We start from the raw sequence: 16,990 nt of genomic DNA on the forward strand, positions 1-16,990 counted from the left end.
AACAGAATTGATGTGAGATAAATACAGACCACAATTCACACCATTAATGTTACTATTGTTTAGATTCTCCTACAGTACTAAGATATTTAAATTATGTCACCACTCAAAAATGGTAAAATTGATATGTTGCTATGGAGATTGAAGAAATAGTTTAAATTAGAGAAATACAAATGTAGTTTAAATTAAGGAAAGACTGCAGGAGAATTGTTTTCTGCTATGAAATCTGTTGGTAACTCAGAAAATATAAAACGGTAGGAAACCTCTTACATAATGCACTCACAGCGTAGTAGTTAAAAACTCACCATTTTCAATTACAAGCTAAGACATATCTCCTGGATTATAATTATACATATTTTGTTACTGTTTTCAGGACAGGAGAATGTATCCCCATCTGCCATCAAGGATGTTTACATGGTAGATGTGTCAAACCAGATATTTGTGACTGTAACTTTGGTTATGTTGGGAATAATTGTACGGTAGAATGTGGTTGCCATAAAAACAGTGAATGTGAGAGTGTTGATAACAAAAGGCACTGTTTATACTGTCATAACAATACACAGGTAAGTTGCATATGTATCTGTATCCAGGTAGAGAAACATTTAGGTTTTTTTGTCTATCAAATCAAATGAAATCAAATAAGCTTTATTTAAAGTCAGCAAGTTAAAAAAAAAACTTGTACAACATTAGCTCTAAAAGAGCCTTCATGACTGACTCTTAGTCAATGTTATATACATTGCATGCATACATATGATATACAGTATATGTTATCATAAGGACATTACACATTGAAATTTGTAACCCACATTCTAGCTTTTTTAACTTACTTAATGTTTATAAACATATTGAAGACACTTATGTGCAGACAAATATATGAAGATGACACAGGTCCAGACATGTATTGGTCTTGTTGCAGTAAGAAATGTAATGTGAAAACACAATTGTCATTGAATAATTAATTAAAAGAACACTATAATACAATTTACAAAGTGATCCTGACTTTAAAACTGGAAAAATGTAGATGGACCACAGAAAGTAAAATTGTTTAATGGTAAGTCTGATTATTAAACTATTAGAAATGAAAGTGAAGTCAATAGAGACTACATTAATTGGGCCAATTTTTAATGTAAAAAAAAAAGATCCTAAAAGACGAAAACAAGAAAACAGGGCCAATAACAAAGAAAGACAAAATGATTTGAAGTAAACTTTGTTAGAACTAGAAAAACGTAGCAAGTAATTTCAAACATTTCACTCATTGAAGTAAATTTGTGTTTCAGGGTGCCCAGTGTGAGCATTGTAAAATTTGGTATGTAGGTAACCCTAAACAAGACATCCCATGTAAATCTTGTTTTAATGTCTGCCATAACCATACAGCTCGATGTTCTTCAGACAAAGACTTCAGAAGACTTCTTTCATCAACCCCTATCTACTCTACACATGGTTATGACAAAGTGGTGAGTTAAAGGTTTTGAGTTAGTACAGGTGAAGTTTATAGAATACTAGCTCATTAAGAAAAACAAGTGTATCAGATGACAATGTGCACCATTACTCACTTTATATCAAGCTGATTTTTCAACAATTTATACACCTGTTCTTGTTTGTTTGGTGCAGTATTCAAAAATAGAATTTCGTCATGTTTTTTTTTAATTTTTTTTTCCTATTTCTGATCATAGTAGTGTGAATATTTCAGGTTAACCTCAATGGTCCAACTGACCACCCAAGATGTATCCGCTGTGAGAACAATACTGATGGAAGACTATGTGATGTCTGTCAGGAGGGATATTTCAGGTTAAAACACCATAAAACATCATTATTTGATGCCTGTCAAGAATGCCAATGCCACGGCCACAGCAACAAATGTAACAATATGACAGGAGAGTGTCGTCCTTGTTATAATAACACAAAGACTCGATGCTCTAGTGATGATGAATCTATTGACAAGTGCTGGATGCTGCAGGTTTGTTTAATATCATTTCAGCTACTGTAGGTAGTTAATACTGATACCATTTGAAATAGAGAGATACTGCTTTCATCACAAATCTAGGTAGGCTTAGTGATTTAAATAGCTCTCTATGTAGAAAATTCCATTACATTACACCAGTGATCTTTAGGACACAGTCATAAAACTCTTAAATCATCATATTAGTTGACAGCTACATAATATATTTTGGGACTTGATTATTAATTAGATTAGTGTTCATAATTTTTTTTGTTACCCTTATTTCTATGACTGCAAAAAAATTATGGTAGTGTATTGTTATAGTGCTGTTGTCATCCTCATCCATAGTCGCCTGGTTTTCATGCAGGGTTCAACTGGTTGTGGTCATATCATTCTGCATATTATTTAAAATGTGAAAGACTTTAGACAACCATGCTTGTGTTCAGTGGTAATCGAGTAGGACATATTGGTATGATGTGGTACAAATTTTACGTAGAGAGCTATTTAAACCACTCAGAAGCGTAGGTGGCTTGATTTGTTAGAAAGTGGTGCTGTATTACTTTATAAAGATTGTTGTACATATATCTTAGTTTACCTGTAATAACAAGGAGACCAACATGTGGACTCCATATTCACATTCCTAACTGCAGTGTATGAAACTCATTCAGCTTGACCAGAAACTGATTAAAGACTTGCAAAAGAGAAATTTCAGATCTGGAAGTTGTTTTTGACAATAGATTGACCCAATCTCTAACACTGTGTATGTCTTATTTTTATTTCAGTGTGCCCACTGTGATGAGTATTTCCAGGGTTGGCCTGTCTATAACCACCATTGCTATCGACAGGTCACTGTAGACAGAGAATATTGTCTGGACCCTGATACCCAGAATGAATGTAACCAAAACCCACAACCCCTGTTACCTGGCAGGACTGTTTTCTTCTGTGTCCAACCTCGTTATCTTAATGTAGATATTAGGATTACCATTGATATCTTGAAAGGAGGTAAGAGATTTTTTAGGATTTTTTTTTAGTAGAAATATGTATGGAAAAATCTATTGAAACCCAATTCCTTTTGGTCTGAAGATTTTGTTTTCAGTAAGATAGATATAGTAACCCAACAAAAATAAACTTCAGCAGTTGTCTGGTTTAAAAAGGTTGCTGGTTTATTCAGAATCTAGTTTTGACAGGTGTCACTGTAATTAAGAATTATTACTATTAAAAGGCAGGAATCTGCCAGTTTCACCATCTATGTCAAATAGTTTCTACTTATTGCTTAAGAACAATCACACATATTATTGGTCACATGGCCATTTATATATTTAGTGTATTCCTACCTATCAGAATAATTGGTGAAATCACTGATGAGGGTTACTTTAAAAATTAACATTGATGGAATACTATAAGAAATGCTTACAAAATGTAATAAAAATGCTGAACTAACAGGTACACATGAATAAGCTCATTATCACTGGAAGAAGGATTACAGCAGCCCCTCTGGTTAGGTCATACCTGAGGCTTAAATATACAAATGAATTTCTAGTCTCTAATAAATGGGCAGCAATAACATTGTTAGCCTTTTCTTTCATACTTGTTTAGGAGATATCTAAGCTTTTGTTAAGGGGAATGTATTTACACTTGATGTAAAACTTGTTCGGTTAATCGTACTGTCCTTGAGGTTTCTGTCAAATCCACTTTCTGTTCACCTTTTATTCTCAGGTTTGCTGATTACAAGTGAAAGTAAGCATAGCATTGTAACATGTACTACCTCTGTCCGAGTCAGGATGACATACAAAGTTTAGCATCATAACATGTGCTACCTCTGTCTGAGTCAGAATGACATAACATGTACTACTTCTGTCCAAGTCAGAATGACATAACGTGTACTACCTCTGTCCGAGTCAGAATGACATGCAAAGTTTAGCGTCATAACATGTACTACATCTGTCTGAGTCAGAATGACATAACATGTACTACATCTGTCTGAGTCAGAATGACATAACATGTACTACCTCTGTCCGAGTCAGAATGACATGCAAAGTTTAGTGTCATAACATGTACTACCTCTATCTGAGTCAGAATGACATAACATGTACTACTTCTGTCCGAGTCAGAATGACATAACATGTACTACCTCTGTCCGAGGTAGAATGACATAACATGTACTACCTCTGTCCGAGTCAGAATGACATGCAAAGTTTAGCATCATAACATGTACTACCTCTATCTGAGTCAGAATGACATAACATGTACTACCTCTGTCCGAGTTAGAATGACATAACATGTACTACCTTTGTCTGAGTCGCTGAAGGACATACAATGTTTAACTTAAATCAGTTAAAAAATCAGTAAATTATACAAATACTTAAATTTCATATTGTATTTGTTTTGTTTGTTTAGGGGCTGACATATTTCTATCTCCAAATGACCAGACTTTCACTGTCAAGGTAAACAAAGAGAATGGAGTGCATATACTGGAACTGGATAAGAACTTACAGTTCATGCGATCAAGTAAACGAAAATGGAGATGGAGAAAGACATCCTCTAAAAACAAACGAAGCCTTCCTCTCAACAATATCAACCTGCAGAATATAATGCCTGAACTGACATCATCGGAAGAAGATAAATTTAGCATGCAAAATGGCACTTCAGGCATTATCTATGATTTAATGGATATTAAGGCTGAGCATTTTCATACATACCACACTATTAACAAAGCCAACACCATTTTACGAGTGAAAAATGTTGAGTCACGACTAGTAATAACAATTCCTGTTCAAAGTCACAATCTAAGAACTGCCAAATTTTTCATGGTGATGTATGGTACTGGAGGAAAAAATGGAAACAATACTTATGGTAATTTGTATTTCCGCCAAGACCAGCCTCATATTGATCTTTTTGTGTTTTTCTCAGTCTTTTTCTCAAGTTTCTTCCTATTTTTAGCCATCTGTGTTTTATTGTGGAAAATGAAACAAGCAGTGGACACTCAACGCAGTAGACAGCAAAGGGCCAAAGAAATGATGCACATGGCATCAAGGCCATTTTCAAAAGTGATTGTGTATATTGAACCTGAGCCGATTTTAATGTCCTCCACTCCCATACTCAGGAGACAAAAACTTCCAAAAATACCAAACCGTAATAACGTTCCCATTATGGGGTTGCCACCTGTGGAAATCTTACCACCTATTGTGCATACAACAATGACAATTAAAGAAATAGTGCCGTTTGATGTTATACCAATAGCAGTAGAGCCCATTAGTAGCGGCTCTGCGGCAATTAGAACAGTGGTCATACAACTTCCAGGTGGACCAAATGCAACATCAAAATTATGTCTGGGGTCAACACTGACAATGAATTATCGACAACCAAACAGTGGTCCAAAGGGCACTGCCCGCAGAAGACCGAGTGCCACAGTCTATTGATATACATGTAACCATGTTTAACTCATTTATTTTTCTTTTTTATACAGCATAACCTGTTGTGAACTTTGCTGTCTTAGGAACAACAGTATTATTTGTATAGATTTATTAGTAAGGCTGTAGAATTCCCACTTTCCATCACCAAGAGAAATTGAATTTTTTGTCTGGGAAACTTATCCCATCCCCGTGGAAATTATATTTTTAGTCAGGGTAACTTGTTTTACTTAATGCCACATTTTTAGGAATATGTTGTCTTCGAATTTATGTAGGAATATATAACATCAGTTTATTTTCTTTGAGTTTTGATTTTGATGTGGATCTTTCTACTGGAAATTTTTACTGTAATTAGGTTTGAATCCTTCAGAAATTCCATTATAAGGATTGTTTATAAATTTTGAACACATGATTCAAAATGACCTTTTCAAAAATCAGGAACATTCTTTAAATAAACAAATTTGATTAGTTAGTAACATTAAGAATTTCAATTTTGTTTATTTTTAAAGGGGTGTTAAATACACAAGTTTGTATACAACTGTTTGTAAATGGTACATCTGGTTTTTTTTTACACTGTTTCTAAGTCAGCATTGCCCAAACAGGTTTTGTGTATTATATTATTATTTTGTCATTGCAATTCAACTATGTCAATATATAGCTGTCTTTTTGCATCTGATTGTAGTATATTGATGTATTAATCATACCAGGTGTTAATATGTATGTCTAAAACCTTGTTTATTGTTTGAATTTTAAGTATATTTGGTGAAAAAAAAATCATATTTTTTTGTAGATAGATACCGGTCAATAGAAATGAGAAAATCATGAATTTAAAAGTCCCATGTACTGAGACAATTGATATGCTGACGTTTGATAAATCAGTGATGAAGCTCCCATAGATTTTTCAGATTTTACAATTTTATGTAAGCATTTGCTACTTAATAATTTCTACCTCTTCATAATAAAGAATTAATGTTAATTAAGTTTTGTTAAATGATGAAGGTTGTTTTACAACATTTAGACATATTTTTACTTCTCATTTTTTCAATTCAGCTTTACCTTTGTAAACATAAAATAAAAATATGTGGCACACATGTATGTATTTTATGCTGTTTTTTATAATCTTCATAGGGATCTCTGGTTACTTTTATGAATTCATATTTCAGGAAAAAGGGAAAATCTGCTTGTATGAATTATAGCCTGATAAAAAAGGCTTTGTCCATATCATGTCATACATCCACTTTATAATGTTTGATCAAGACTGTCAATTGGATTCTATATTTTAAGATACCATTACAGTTATACACAATTTTCTTTAAAATTTCATTAATGTGATGGGAATTTAATTGTGAAAATCAAAATTTGTAATGTAGATTTTTACAGGTAATCATATTTTGGTATAAAATTACAACTTTGCATTAATAAATGCTTGTAATATATTAGGTGTTAATCATAAAAATTCTAACTTGGGAGAACTCTTAATTTAATTTCTTAAAGAGTTTTTGTTTTCATGATATTTATTATGCTAAATAACGGACCTTATTTGAACATAATTTCAGTAGACAATTTCTGTGATGTCCTCTTGCATGAAAGATGTCACACAATATTTCCCTGTATTATATAGAAATTTCCAAATGTAACAAATTCTCACACAAACACACACGTTGGCAGGAAATTATCATACCTGTTAACCTTTTCATGTTAGGGGGAGACTCCCATATTTAGAATTTCCTGCTTAAAAATGTAAGATTTAGAGAGGGAGTTTTTTGGTTAAAACTACTATACTTTCTATAAAAAGTACTGAATAATTTAACTTTTACATCAGAAATTAGCTTTTACATGAAAATCTCCAACATGAGACAGTGTCAATGGGGGAGAAACAGGTATAGAAATTGTTGAATTTTTATGAAATGTAAGGAGGCTCCCTCAGAAAGCAGGAGACTTAACCACTATGAAATTCTGATTTTACAGTAATTTAACCCTTCAAAATTTGAAAAAAAATAATTTGAAAGTGTTGGTTTTTTTATTCTATTCCTACTCAGCGTACCTGAAAAACACCTTTGATCTTGACAAGATTGGTGTTGAAAAAATCAACAACTGCTGAGGTTTGAAAAAAAAAAGAATTTTGTTGTTTTGCTATCCTCCTACTCAAAACTAAAAATACAATAACTTTGGCCTTACAAAGACTTGATAGGGCAATGTACAAGTCACGAATCTAGTCATAATAACAGTTAGGATTTGTCAGTATTAAATAGATAGCACACAGGCTAATATTTTTCATGTGAAATTCATGCTAATCGAGCTTTGCATGAATTTCATGTGGACTTAACATGAAATTAATGTGATTTTCACATGAAATTCAATGATCTTGAATTGCGTGTGAACTATTCACATGAATTTCATGTGAAGGCTCCATTCATCCAAATTTCACGTGAAGTCTGTCACAAAGTTTATTTACTCAGTTTGGATGAAAATCATGTGAACAAATTTTGCCTATGTATTTAACAATAATCATGTGACTAAAAGGCAATCGGAGATTATAAATGTATTATCTCTTTTTCAAAATCCTAGCATTGATTTAAAAATGTGGTTGCATACCTCATGTTTACCCCTAAACAGGAGAACAAGTTATTCAACATTCCTCAATATTAACTTGTGTTTGATAAAAAGGGATTTACAAAAAAAAGTATCAGAAATTCAAGCCATGTGTTGCTGTCTATAGTATGCCATATAGTTATATGTGTCAAAATTTTATAATTCAAAGCAAGTGAACCAGTGATATTGTCACACTTCTGTTTAAGGGTAGAACCAGAATTGTGTTTAATAACCTCTTTTTAAAAGAGGGTATGCGTGTAAAAATCAGGCAGATCCTATAATATGGGTGGCACAGGGTAAATTTTATCCCACTAAATTTTGGGTTTCAATGTATTGTATATGCCATATTTAAGTCAAATAGGACAAAGTTTGTTTTAAATTAATACAGAATGGCTCTGATAATGCTTTTAAAGTTCCCTAACAAAGCAACCAAATTTCGTTCAAATGAAAGAGTTATCTCCCTTTCTTCAAATAATTTCAATGCTTTCTGTGTAATTTATTTCTTTTTCATCCCTGCAGTTAAACAAAAACCAATATTCAACTTTACACAGGCAAAATTATTTCACGTGATTTGAACTAAGTGACCGAGTTCACATGAAATTTGGGTGAAAGGAGCCTTCACGTGAAATTCACACGAAAAGTTTACATGAAAATCGTGTTTAGTGAATTTCTTATGAAAATCATGTTAATTTCAGGAGAATTTCACATGAATTTCATGTGAAGCTCAATTAACATGAATTTCACGTGAAAAATATTTGCCTGTGTAAGAAAGGATGCATTTGTGATATGAAATGGGCAAAATTTATTATGTGCCACCCACTGCCAGGTTTTTGCTTGGGCACCTCTTAAACTGTTTTGTTGCATTATTCAAGTAGATAGTTTCTTGCCAGTAAGATACATGTTCTCTGGCAACTATGGTGTTTAGTATTATGTTTACTTTGAAATGTTGATGTGGTACAAATCTATGTTAATTTTGCTTTTGTTTAAGTCCTAGCTCTGGAACTTTAGTAATGCTTGACATTCAGGTTTCTTTAAAGTATAATTCTGGTAAAGAATTACGCTATATTCATCCCATAGCTAAAATATTTTAATGTGATATTCAAAAGAAATGATGATAAATTTAAATCTGACTTCCAAATGTAATTTTAATGGTTTTAAAATTCTAGACAATTTAATGTAGAGTATTCATTTTAAGTGTAAGTTTTTGTAAGAATCAGGTGAAGTTGGAAAAAATTAGAAACATGTATGTCAAAAATTTACGGTTATCACAATATTATTTCAATCAAGGGGGCTTACTCTATTTGAAAAGACAATTATTTGATCTTGAAATTTTTCAATAGAATGTTCAATATTAGTGCATTTCAATGAAATTATAATTCACTTTACCAAATTGATATTGAAAATCTTGTCTTTTTTCCCTTGATTATGATGGTACAAATAGTCAAATTAAATTTTGGAAATGGTGGGTTTTTCATACCATGTTTCACCCACTGCCTGATTCTTACAGGGACTGACAATTGTATTGATGTATTTAATTGTATAATAAAATGCACAGAAATGTATCCTATGTACATAATATATGTTTTAATCATGAAAATCCAAGCTTTATATATATATATTACATCAGTTCTATAAATAGTAACCACAATATTAATCCAGAAGCATTATATAAATTCATTTATCTCTTTGTTTAGTTGATGACATACATGTACTATTATTATATTATCATACATGTACATACATGTAATTTGTTTTTGTCAAAGATTTAAGATCTGTTTCTTTCCTCATGAGAATATTTTAATAATTATTTTTATGTCAACTCATTTTGTGTGTGTTTTGTCTATGATCCAGTATTATGTGCCAAGGTTTGTATAATTTGTATTGTTGTTTTTGTTTATTATTTGTATATTTGTTAAGACCTGAATAAAGTGCAGGTTTACCTATGATTCATGGTAATAAAGAACAAAAAAATTACATGAATTTTTGTTTGTCAATTTTCTAAACTACTCTAAATCATTTAGAAATTTATTTTTGGGAGAAAGATACCAATAACAGTTGTATTTTCAGAGAAAGATTGACAGTTTAAGTTAAAGATACTTTATGTTTGCAAAAGTTGACAAAAATATGGACTACTCAACCTCATGACTCTGAGGTGAACCTGTACTTGAACATTGAATATGGGTTTTCATCAATGTTTTTGCTAGAGATCAATTTTCAGTACTCTTTTTTATTGTGCAACTGGATATCCTTTGGACATTACAAAATGATTCATTTTTGAAACCAGATATAAATTTAGCTTACTTAGCATCTACTAGAGAGGGGGGAGTCATGTACCTGCCCCAGGGCCTTCTCATCCTTTATGTTCAGACAATAAGCGAGCCATGTTGTAGTAAAAATGAGCTTTTCATTTTTGGAACACTTCACATCCTTTCCTAGTCTACCCATACCTATTTAATTTTGCCTGACTTTTATTAGGGCTTGCTGGTCATAAACAATTAACCTTACTTAAAACTTGTCATCCATCAAGAGACCATAGTGTAGATGACAGATTTTCAGTTTGTATGTTACTAATATAGTGAGGTTTGCTCTTGTTACTATACCAAAAAAAAACAAGAAATATTATTTACAGTTTAAATGGAAATTTTAAGCTTTCTTAGTTTTTAGGTTTCAAGTGTGCTTTTTGTACTTTGTCTGAAAGGGGATATGATTCCTACATTTTATTTTACCGGTAGGAAACCTATTAAAACTTACCTGTGATTAACACCTTTTATCCATTTTATGGCCTTTTTAATGAAGGAAATGGGTAAAAACATATATTTTAAGAGGGCAAAATAAGATAGAAGTTCAGGGTTTCTGATTCTTTTCTTGGAGGGTCACATTTGACATTAAAATCATGTTAGCTGGACAACTTTGCAAAATCATGTAAATCATGTTAGAAAATGTAAGATGGCAGATGTGATTGTGGGATCATTTTGGGGCTTCGATAAATCCTCTTTTAGCCCACCCAATTTTGGCATTTTGTAATCCCTGATATTTAAAGGGCATTTTATTGTATACTGCTCTCCCATTGTCTGAATGTTAAATTGACTAAATAAAGCTGGAGGGATTTTTGTGGAAGAATTCTCCCATTTGTAAAATTGTTATCCCATTTTTTTCATTGTAGAATTTTAAGGCTGTCTTCCTTAGGCCAATGAAAAAATATGTCTGTTAAAAGTTACATTAGATAAAAAAAAAAAAAAATAGGTCAGGTAGGTAAAATCACTAATGAAGGGATTTCTTGACTTTAATAGTCCTATAAAAATGATAAGTTTAGCGGCATTTCATAAAAAATACCAATAAAATGTGCTAGGATAGGTAGGGTATTCTTAAACAGAAGTATTTTTTTCTTGACCTTTAAACTGTCAAAGATGATCCCTAATAAGGTAGATTACAAGAATTTCCCAATTGGTAGTTTCAGTGTAGGATATGGAGATTCTTTTACACGGCTAAGTTCTGAGTGGCATAGACAATCTTAAGAAATATAAATGTCTCAATTTTGTCAAGGGAGAAATGTCCTTCTGAGCTGAGCTTAAAACTCAATATTTGCTATTGAACATTTATTGATGACAACTTCAGAACCATTATAATTTTCTGAATGTCATTTATCAGGTACCCATATAGTCATCGATAACACCCCCCTACCCCCCCCCCCAAAAAAAAAAAAAAAAAGTAACTAACTGAAAATCAGTTGCCTTTCTGGATCACTTTGTGCCTGTGAAAGCTTCATACACCTTTCTGTGTCAAGGGTAAGTATTTGTAAAAATCTGGCATAATGAGAAAATAAGAAACAAGCATGTCATAACCCTGTGATCTGACAGTATAATTTCAGGATGCTTTTTCTATTTGAAAAAAAAAATACATTATTTGATCTATGCATCTCTGGATTTGCTCAGAAATTTTTCAATAGAACGTTAGAAAAATGTGATTTTGGCAAGAGTTATCTGCCCTTGAAATGATAATTTTCAGTGCATTTCTAGGAGATTATTGCTTAATTTACCAAATTGATATGCAAAATCTTGTCTTTTTCCTTGATTCTGATTTGGTACAAATGTTGAAAGTGAACTTTCAAAATGGTGGGTTTTTCATACCATGTTTCACACTTAACTATAACCCAAATATCTTCCATCCTTCTGATGACAACTACTTACCGATCTTAAAATCTTCTTAATTTACAACTATTTTAAACCACATTCAGCTTATTGTACTTTGCCATTTAACTGTTTTGTTGTATTAAATTACTGTGCTGTTAAGTTGAATCCATATGCAAACATTATGTTCCATGCCAAGCATGTAAGTCACTTTTTGAATCATATTTATATTATGTTTCATTAATTCTGTGTGATAGGACCTATCATGCACATCACAATGCAATAAAGAAATTTGATATACAAGTCTTTTTTTATCGTCATGAACTAGAAATCATGGAGATTCTCCCATATTGACACTATCCCGTTAGGGAGATTTTTACGCAAAAATAATTTTTGTGTGTTAAAATTCCAGATTTCTGGTATTTTTTCCAGAAAATAAGTAATTCCACCGGGATGAAAATGTCAGTCCAAGGCCACAATTGGTCTTCAATGAACGACGAGGAAATCCTAATTCCACAGGACAGGCTGCATCTGGCCCCAAAACGTCACTATACACAGGAACATTGAAAGAGCTGCCCCTATATACTCAAGTAACATAAATAAAGGTGGAAACGAAACAAGACATACAGAATCCAATGTTACAACGGAAAGAAGGAAACTGAATATAAATTAAACAAGTGAGCAAACTAAGGACTACTAACAGTTAACTGACATGCCAGCTGCAGACCAGTTTAAATCCTACAAAAAGTTATGCCCCCTTGGTATGTAAAATCAAACCCAATTCTTCCCAATTGGGGTTGAGAATCACGGTACATAATAAAGTCATACAACAACCAATGTCATGCCAAAAACTACTTTTAAATATAGTGTTTAACTTAAAAGACGTAAAGACCGTATTATTGTTTATACCAAAAATTCAATCATTAATGATTTGACAACAACATTATAACTACATGTATATCCCTTGCGAATGAGCCTATTCAACGGTTTAGTTAACTTATATTATTGGGTAAGTATCGAGCTTTCCATGCTTTGTGTAGAATATTACCGTAAAACAAAGGGTGAGAGATACCAACACGTATTACTCCTTTACAAGTATCTGTATTTGGTTGAAAAAAAATTGTGAATGTTTTTACGAGCTTGTGATATAGAAAACCTTGATGCAGTAATTTCTCTGTTGTATTAAGATTCCATTCGTTAAAATCCGAAACTGTTCAACATACTGGAAAATCTAACCAATTGAGATATGTAACCCCATATGATGGTGACAAGGGGACGTCACCATCTAAAAATGGATAGTTTACAATAGGGCATGAAAAATCACTCCTTAATCGTAATATAGTATTAAGTTGACCATTATCGTATGAAAACTAACATCAAGAAACGGACATTCTTTGTCATCAATATTTGCTTTATTCAAAGACAAAAAAATTCTTTTAAAGACAGTTTGCTGTACCTGCGGAATGGTTAGATACTGGACATGCAAACGTTTGCATTTTGAGGATAGAAGGTTGTTTCTCTCGTCATGTCGACTGTAAACAGCTTCAAGGTCACAAAGTTCGTGTATAAATTTTGACCCTTAGATCTTTTGACATCTCCGAAAATATTATCAAACTACATTTAGTGGGCGAACGATCATAAAATTCCATGCAGTATATAGTAGATTTGTCATTAACGCTGGAACAGCTGGACTGACAAGAATATTTGACATCAAATAGTTCTATAGAATATACCAGAGTTATTATTATGAACGAAATCCAATACAGAAGTGAAAGGAAATATATAAATCCGTTTCCATAACACCCAGTTCCATGACAATAACTATAGATTGACCTTCCATGACAATAACTATAGATTGACCTTCCATGACAATGATTATAGATTGACTTTCCATGGCAATAACTATTGATTGACCTTCCATGACAACAACTATAGATTGACATTCCTGACAATGATTATAGATAGACTTTCCATGGCAATAACTATTGATTGACCTTCCATGACAAAAACTATGGATTGACCTTCCATGACAATAACTATAGAATGACCTTCCATGACAATGATTATAGATTGACCTTCCATGACAATGACTGTAGATTGGCCTTCCATGACAATGACTATAGATTGGCCTTCCATAACATTAACATTATAGATTGGCTAATTGACTAAAATATCAAAATTGTATCGGATCTCGTAGAATGTATCGTCAGTGATGGTGAATTAATAATTATACTTAATTATTTTTATGAAACATCACATGTATTTTTCCGACTAAATTGTACATCACACACACACATGTATATAGAAGGGTCTGAAAAATTCCCAACATTGTTGGGAATTTTTCAGACCCTTCTACAAGTTTACGTTATCTTCCCTGTATCAATTTGATCCGACGGAGCAGTGTAGCGAATAGAGTCGTCACATTCTGAGACGTTGTGTAATGATGATTTGTTGTGACATGCATCATTAATTTGATCCTCTATCCTACATAATAACACCTAGATGAACTGTCCCGTACTACCATACATCGTGTACGAAGTTACAGCCCTAGATTAATCCTACGAGAAGGAATGACCCGGCCAGCAAAAGCTCTATTTTACTATAGCCTAGCTGGCCGAGTGGTCTAGGGCGCTGGATTTAGTGCAGGCGGTGTTGCCATAGCTGTCACAGCGGTACGAGTTCGAGTCCCGCGGAGGGAACGACCAAAAATTTGCATCGCAAATTTGACAGTTTTAACATCGTTGGAAATTTTTCAGACCCTTCTACAAGTTTACGTTATCTTCCCTGTATCAATTTGATCCGATGGAGCAGTGTAGCGAATAGAGTCGTCACATTCTGAGACGTTGTATATATATATATTGTATTGTATATTACTTGTACGAATAAAATAAAATCCGGTGTCCACCATGCTCACTGGGTTGTTGGCAATATATATCTGATTAATTATGCCTTTATTTATTAGAGTTTGAGATATGTATACACTTGGTTTCCTTGATTACTCTTATAAAACTACACAAAGATACACACGGCATCTGTAATACGCAACACTGGGGTGGGTCTTGAGATTTTCCAAAGGGGGTCGAATCCAAAAAAAATAGAAAAAGGGTGAGGTCAATGCTACCATATGCTCAATTTTGTCTAAATTTAGGACGAAATTAACAAAACTCTCAAAGAAAAAGGGATTCTAACCTCGACTCCTGGATCTGCCACTCAAATAGAGGATTTTCGCGGTGAGGCGTTCTCTGCATTTCCCCAAGGTGCTTTGGCTCGGGGTGTTTTGGGGATTTTTGATTTTTTTTTTTTTTGGGGGGGGGGGGTTGTAGTTTGGGGATGTGTCTGCTTCTTGATGCTGTAATACAACCCTTCCCGTGCTTCAACTCGTAGTTTAGTTCTTATAACTGTGTTCTTCCAAAAGGGGTACTTCAAGTTACCCTTGGGTTTGACCTTTGTATGAGTATCGACGATTATCTTTTTCATGTCTACCGTTGTTATCTTGACATGAGGTGTATAAGGTCGGCTGCCATACAGAATAAGTAAAATAACGAGAATAGGTATTGTGAATTTGTCAAAGAGACAAAATATTTAATTTTTATATGTTATTGATCCTCCATTTTTACATCGATATGCACCCAAAATTTATTTGAAATAATATCAAGAGTTCCGGGATATGAGAATTAAATAAATATTTGCTGCAATGCATGCACTAAGTACTGAATATTACATGTCAAAATCTATATCACATGCTGTATCAACCCAAGACCCCTATGTCCTGCAAGGGCCAACGGTCCGCGGGTGATATAGGTAGAGGGTTGATACAGCATGTGATTCAGATTTTAACATGTAATATTCAGGTCTAGAGGTGTGATATAGGGTATGCGATATAGACCTAGGGTTTGATATAGGGTATGCGATATAGGTCTAAATGTGTGATATAGGGTATGCGATATAGGCCTAGGGGTGTGATATAGGGTATGCGATATAAGGTAGATGATATAGAGTTTAAACATACAAAAAAGTTATATTTTAATCCAAATATATGATATATGCAATATGTCGTCCGTCGTCGTCGTATGTCGTCGTTAACAATTTTTCAAACGCACTCTTCTCCTCTGATATTACTTGACCAACTGGAACAAAACTTGGTATGAATGTTCCTTGGGTGTCCAACATAGAACTGATGTGGGGATTTTCGATTCGTTAAAAAACATGACCGCCGTTACTAAACATAGAGCATAGGGTCAGACAGTAGTTTTTCGCATATATCTCCAAAACCATTTGGTTTAGCCAAATTCTGACATGGATGAAAGTGTTCAGCATGATCAGATCTATCTGTGGTAAAAGTTTAGTGTTAATCAGTTTTATCATGCTGGAGTTATTGCCCCTTTCGACTTTTTTTTTTGCTATTTTTAATGTTATTTCTTTCAAAAATCTTTTCCTCTGACATTACTTGACCAACTTGAACAAAACTTTGTATGGATGTTCCTTTGGGTATCCTGCAAAGAAACGGTGTGAGGATTTGAAGAAATGATTCTTTTGATGAGTCCTATCAAAGTGTTTCTGAGTCAAAATTGTCGGACAGCTCCCTTGAAAGACAAAAAAAAAATTACCAGGTGAACGATTCAAGCTCCTGGGATCCCCTTGTCATTCATCCATGTGCGCGTGGTATTCAGATGAACTGATTTTTACAACAACAAAAAACTAGAAACGCGAAGACAAATTCAGTATTGGTAACAGACATTGAGCTGAGAATCCTGGTCTCAAACAGAATCAAAAGTAGTGTAAACTTGGTGAAATTTAAACCTTCTTATGGTCGTTTCTCCTGTCAGATTTGTCCGCAGACCAAGCGCTGGTACCTTACTACGACGATACGGATTCGCACTTAAGATGTCAATATCGCTGTTATATGATCGTATAATTATAATTAA

At 33.3% G+C, this 16,990-nt stretch overlaps 1 protein-coding gene across 2 annotated transcripts in view; it reads left to right on the forward strand.

The window, feature by feature from the left end:
• LOC148612986 (multiple epidermal growth factor-like domains protein 8) overlaps window positions 1–12,368 on the forward strand; it is a 51,479-nt gene extending 39,111 nt beyond the window's left edge. For both annotated transcript variants that reach the window (XM_088594932.1, XM_088594933.1), the window contains exons 29-33: window positions 371–560; window positions 1,275–1,451; window positions 1,688–1,954; window positions 2,719–2,938; window positions 4,334–12,368. In XM_088594932.1, the coding sequence (XP_088451058.1) occupies window positions 371–560; window positions 1,275–1,451; window positions 1,688–1,954; window positions 2,719–2,938; window positions 4,334–5,355 (1,876 nt within the window). In that variant the 3' untranslated portion in view covers window positions 5,356–12,368. The remainder of the gene's footprint in view (window positions 1–370; window positions 561–1,274; window positions 1,452–1,687; window positions 1,955–2,718; window positions 2,939–4,333) is intronic.
• The last annotated feature ends 4,622 nt before the right edge of the window (window positions 12,369–16,990 follow it).

The sequence above is a fragment of the Perna viridis genome, chromosome 7 (assembly GCF_037379345.1).
Source record: "Perna viridis isolate PV_CMFRI_1.1 ecotype Kerala chromosome 7, ASM3737934v1, whole genome shotgun sequence".
Taxonomy (NCBI): Eukaryota; Metazoa; Mollusca; class Bivalvia; order Mytilida; family Mytilidae; genus Perna; species Perna viridis.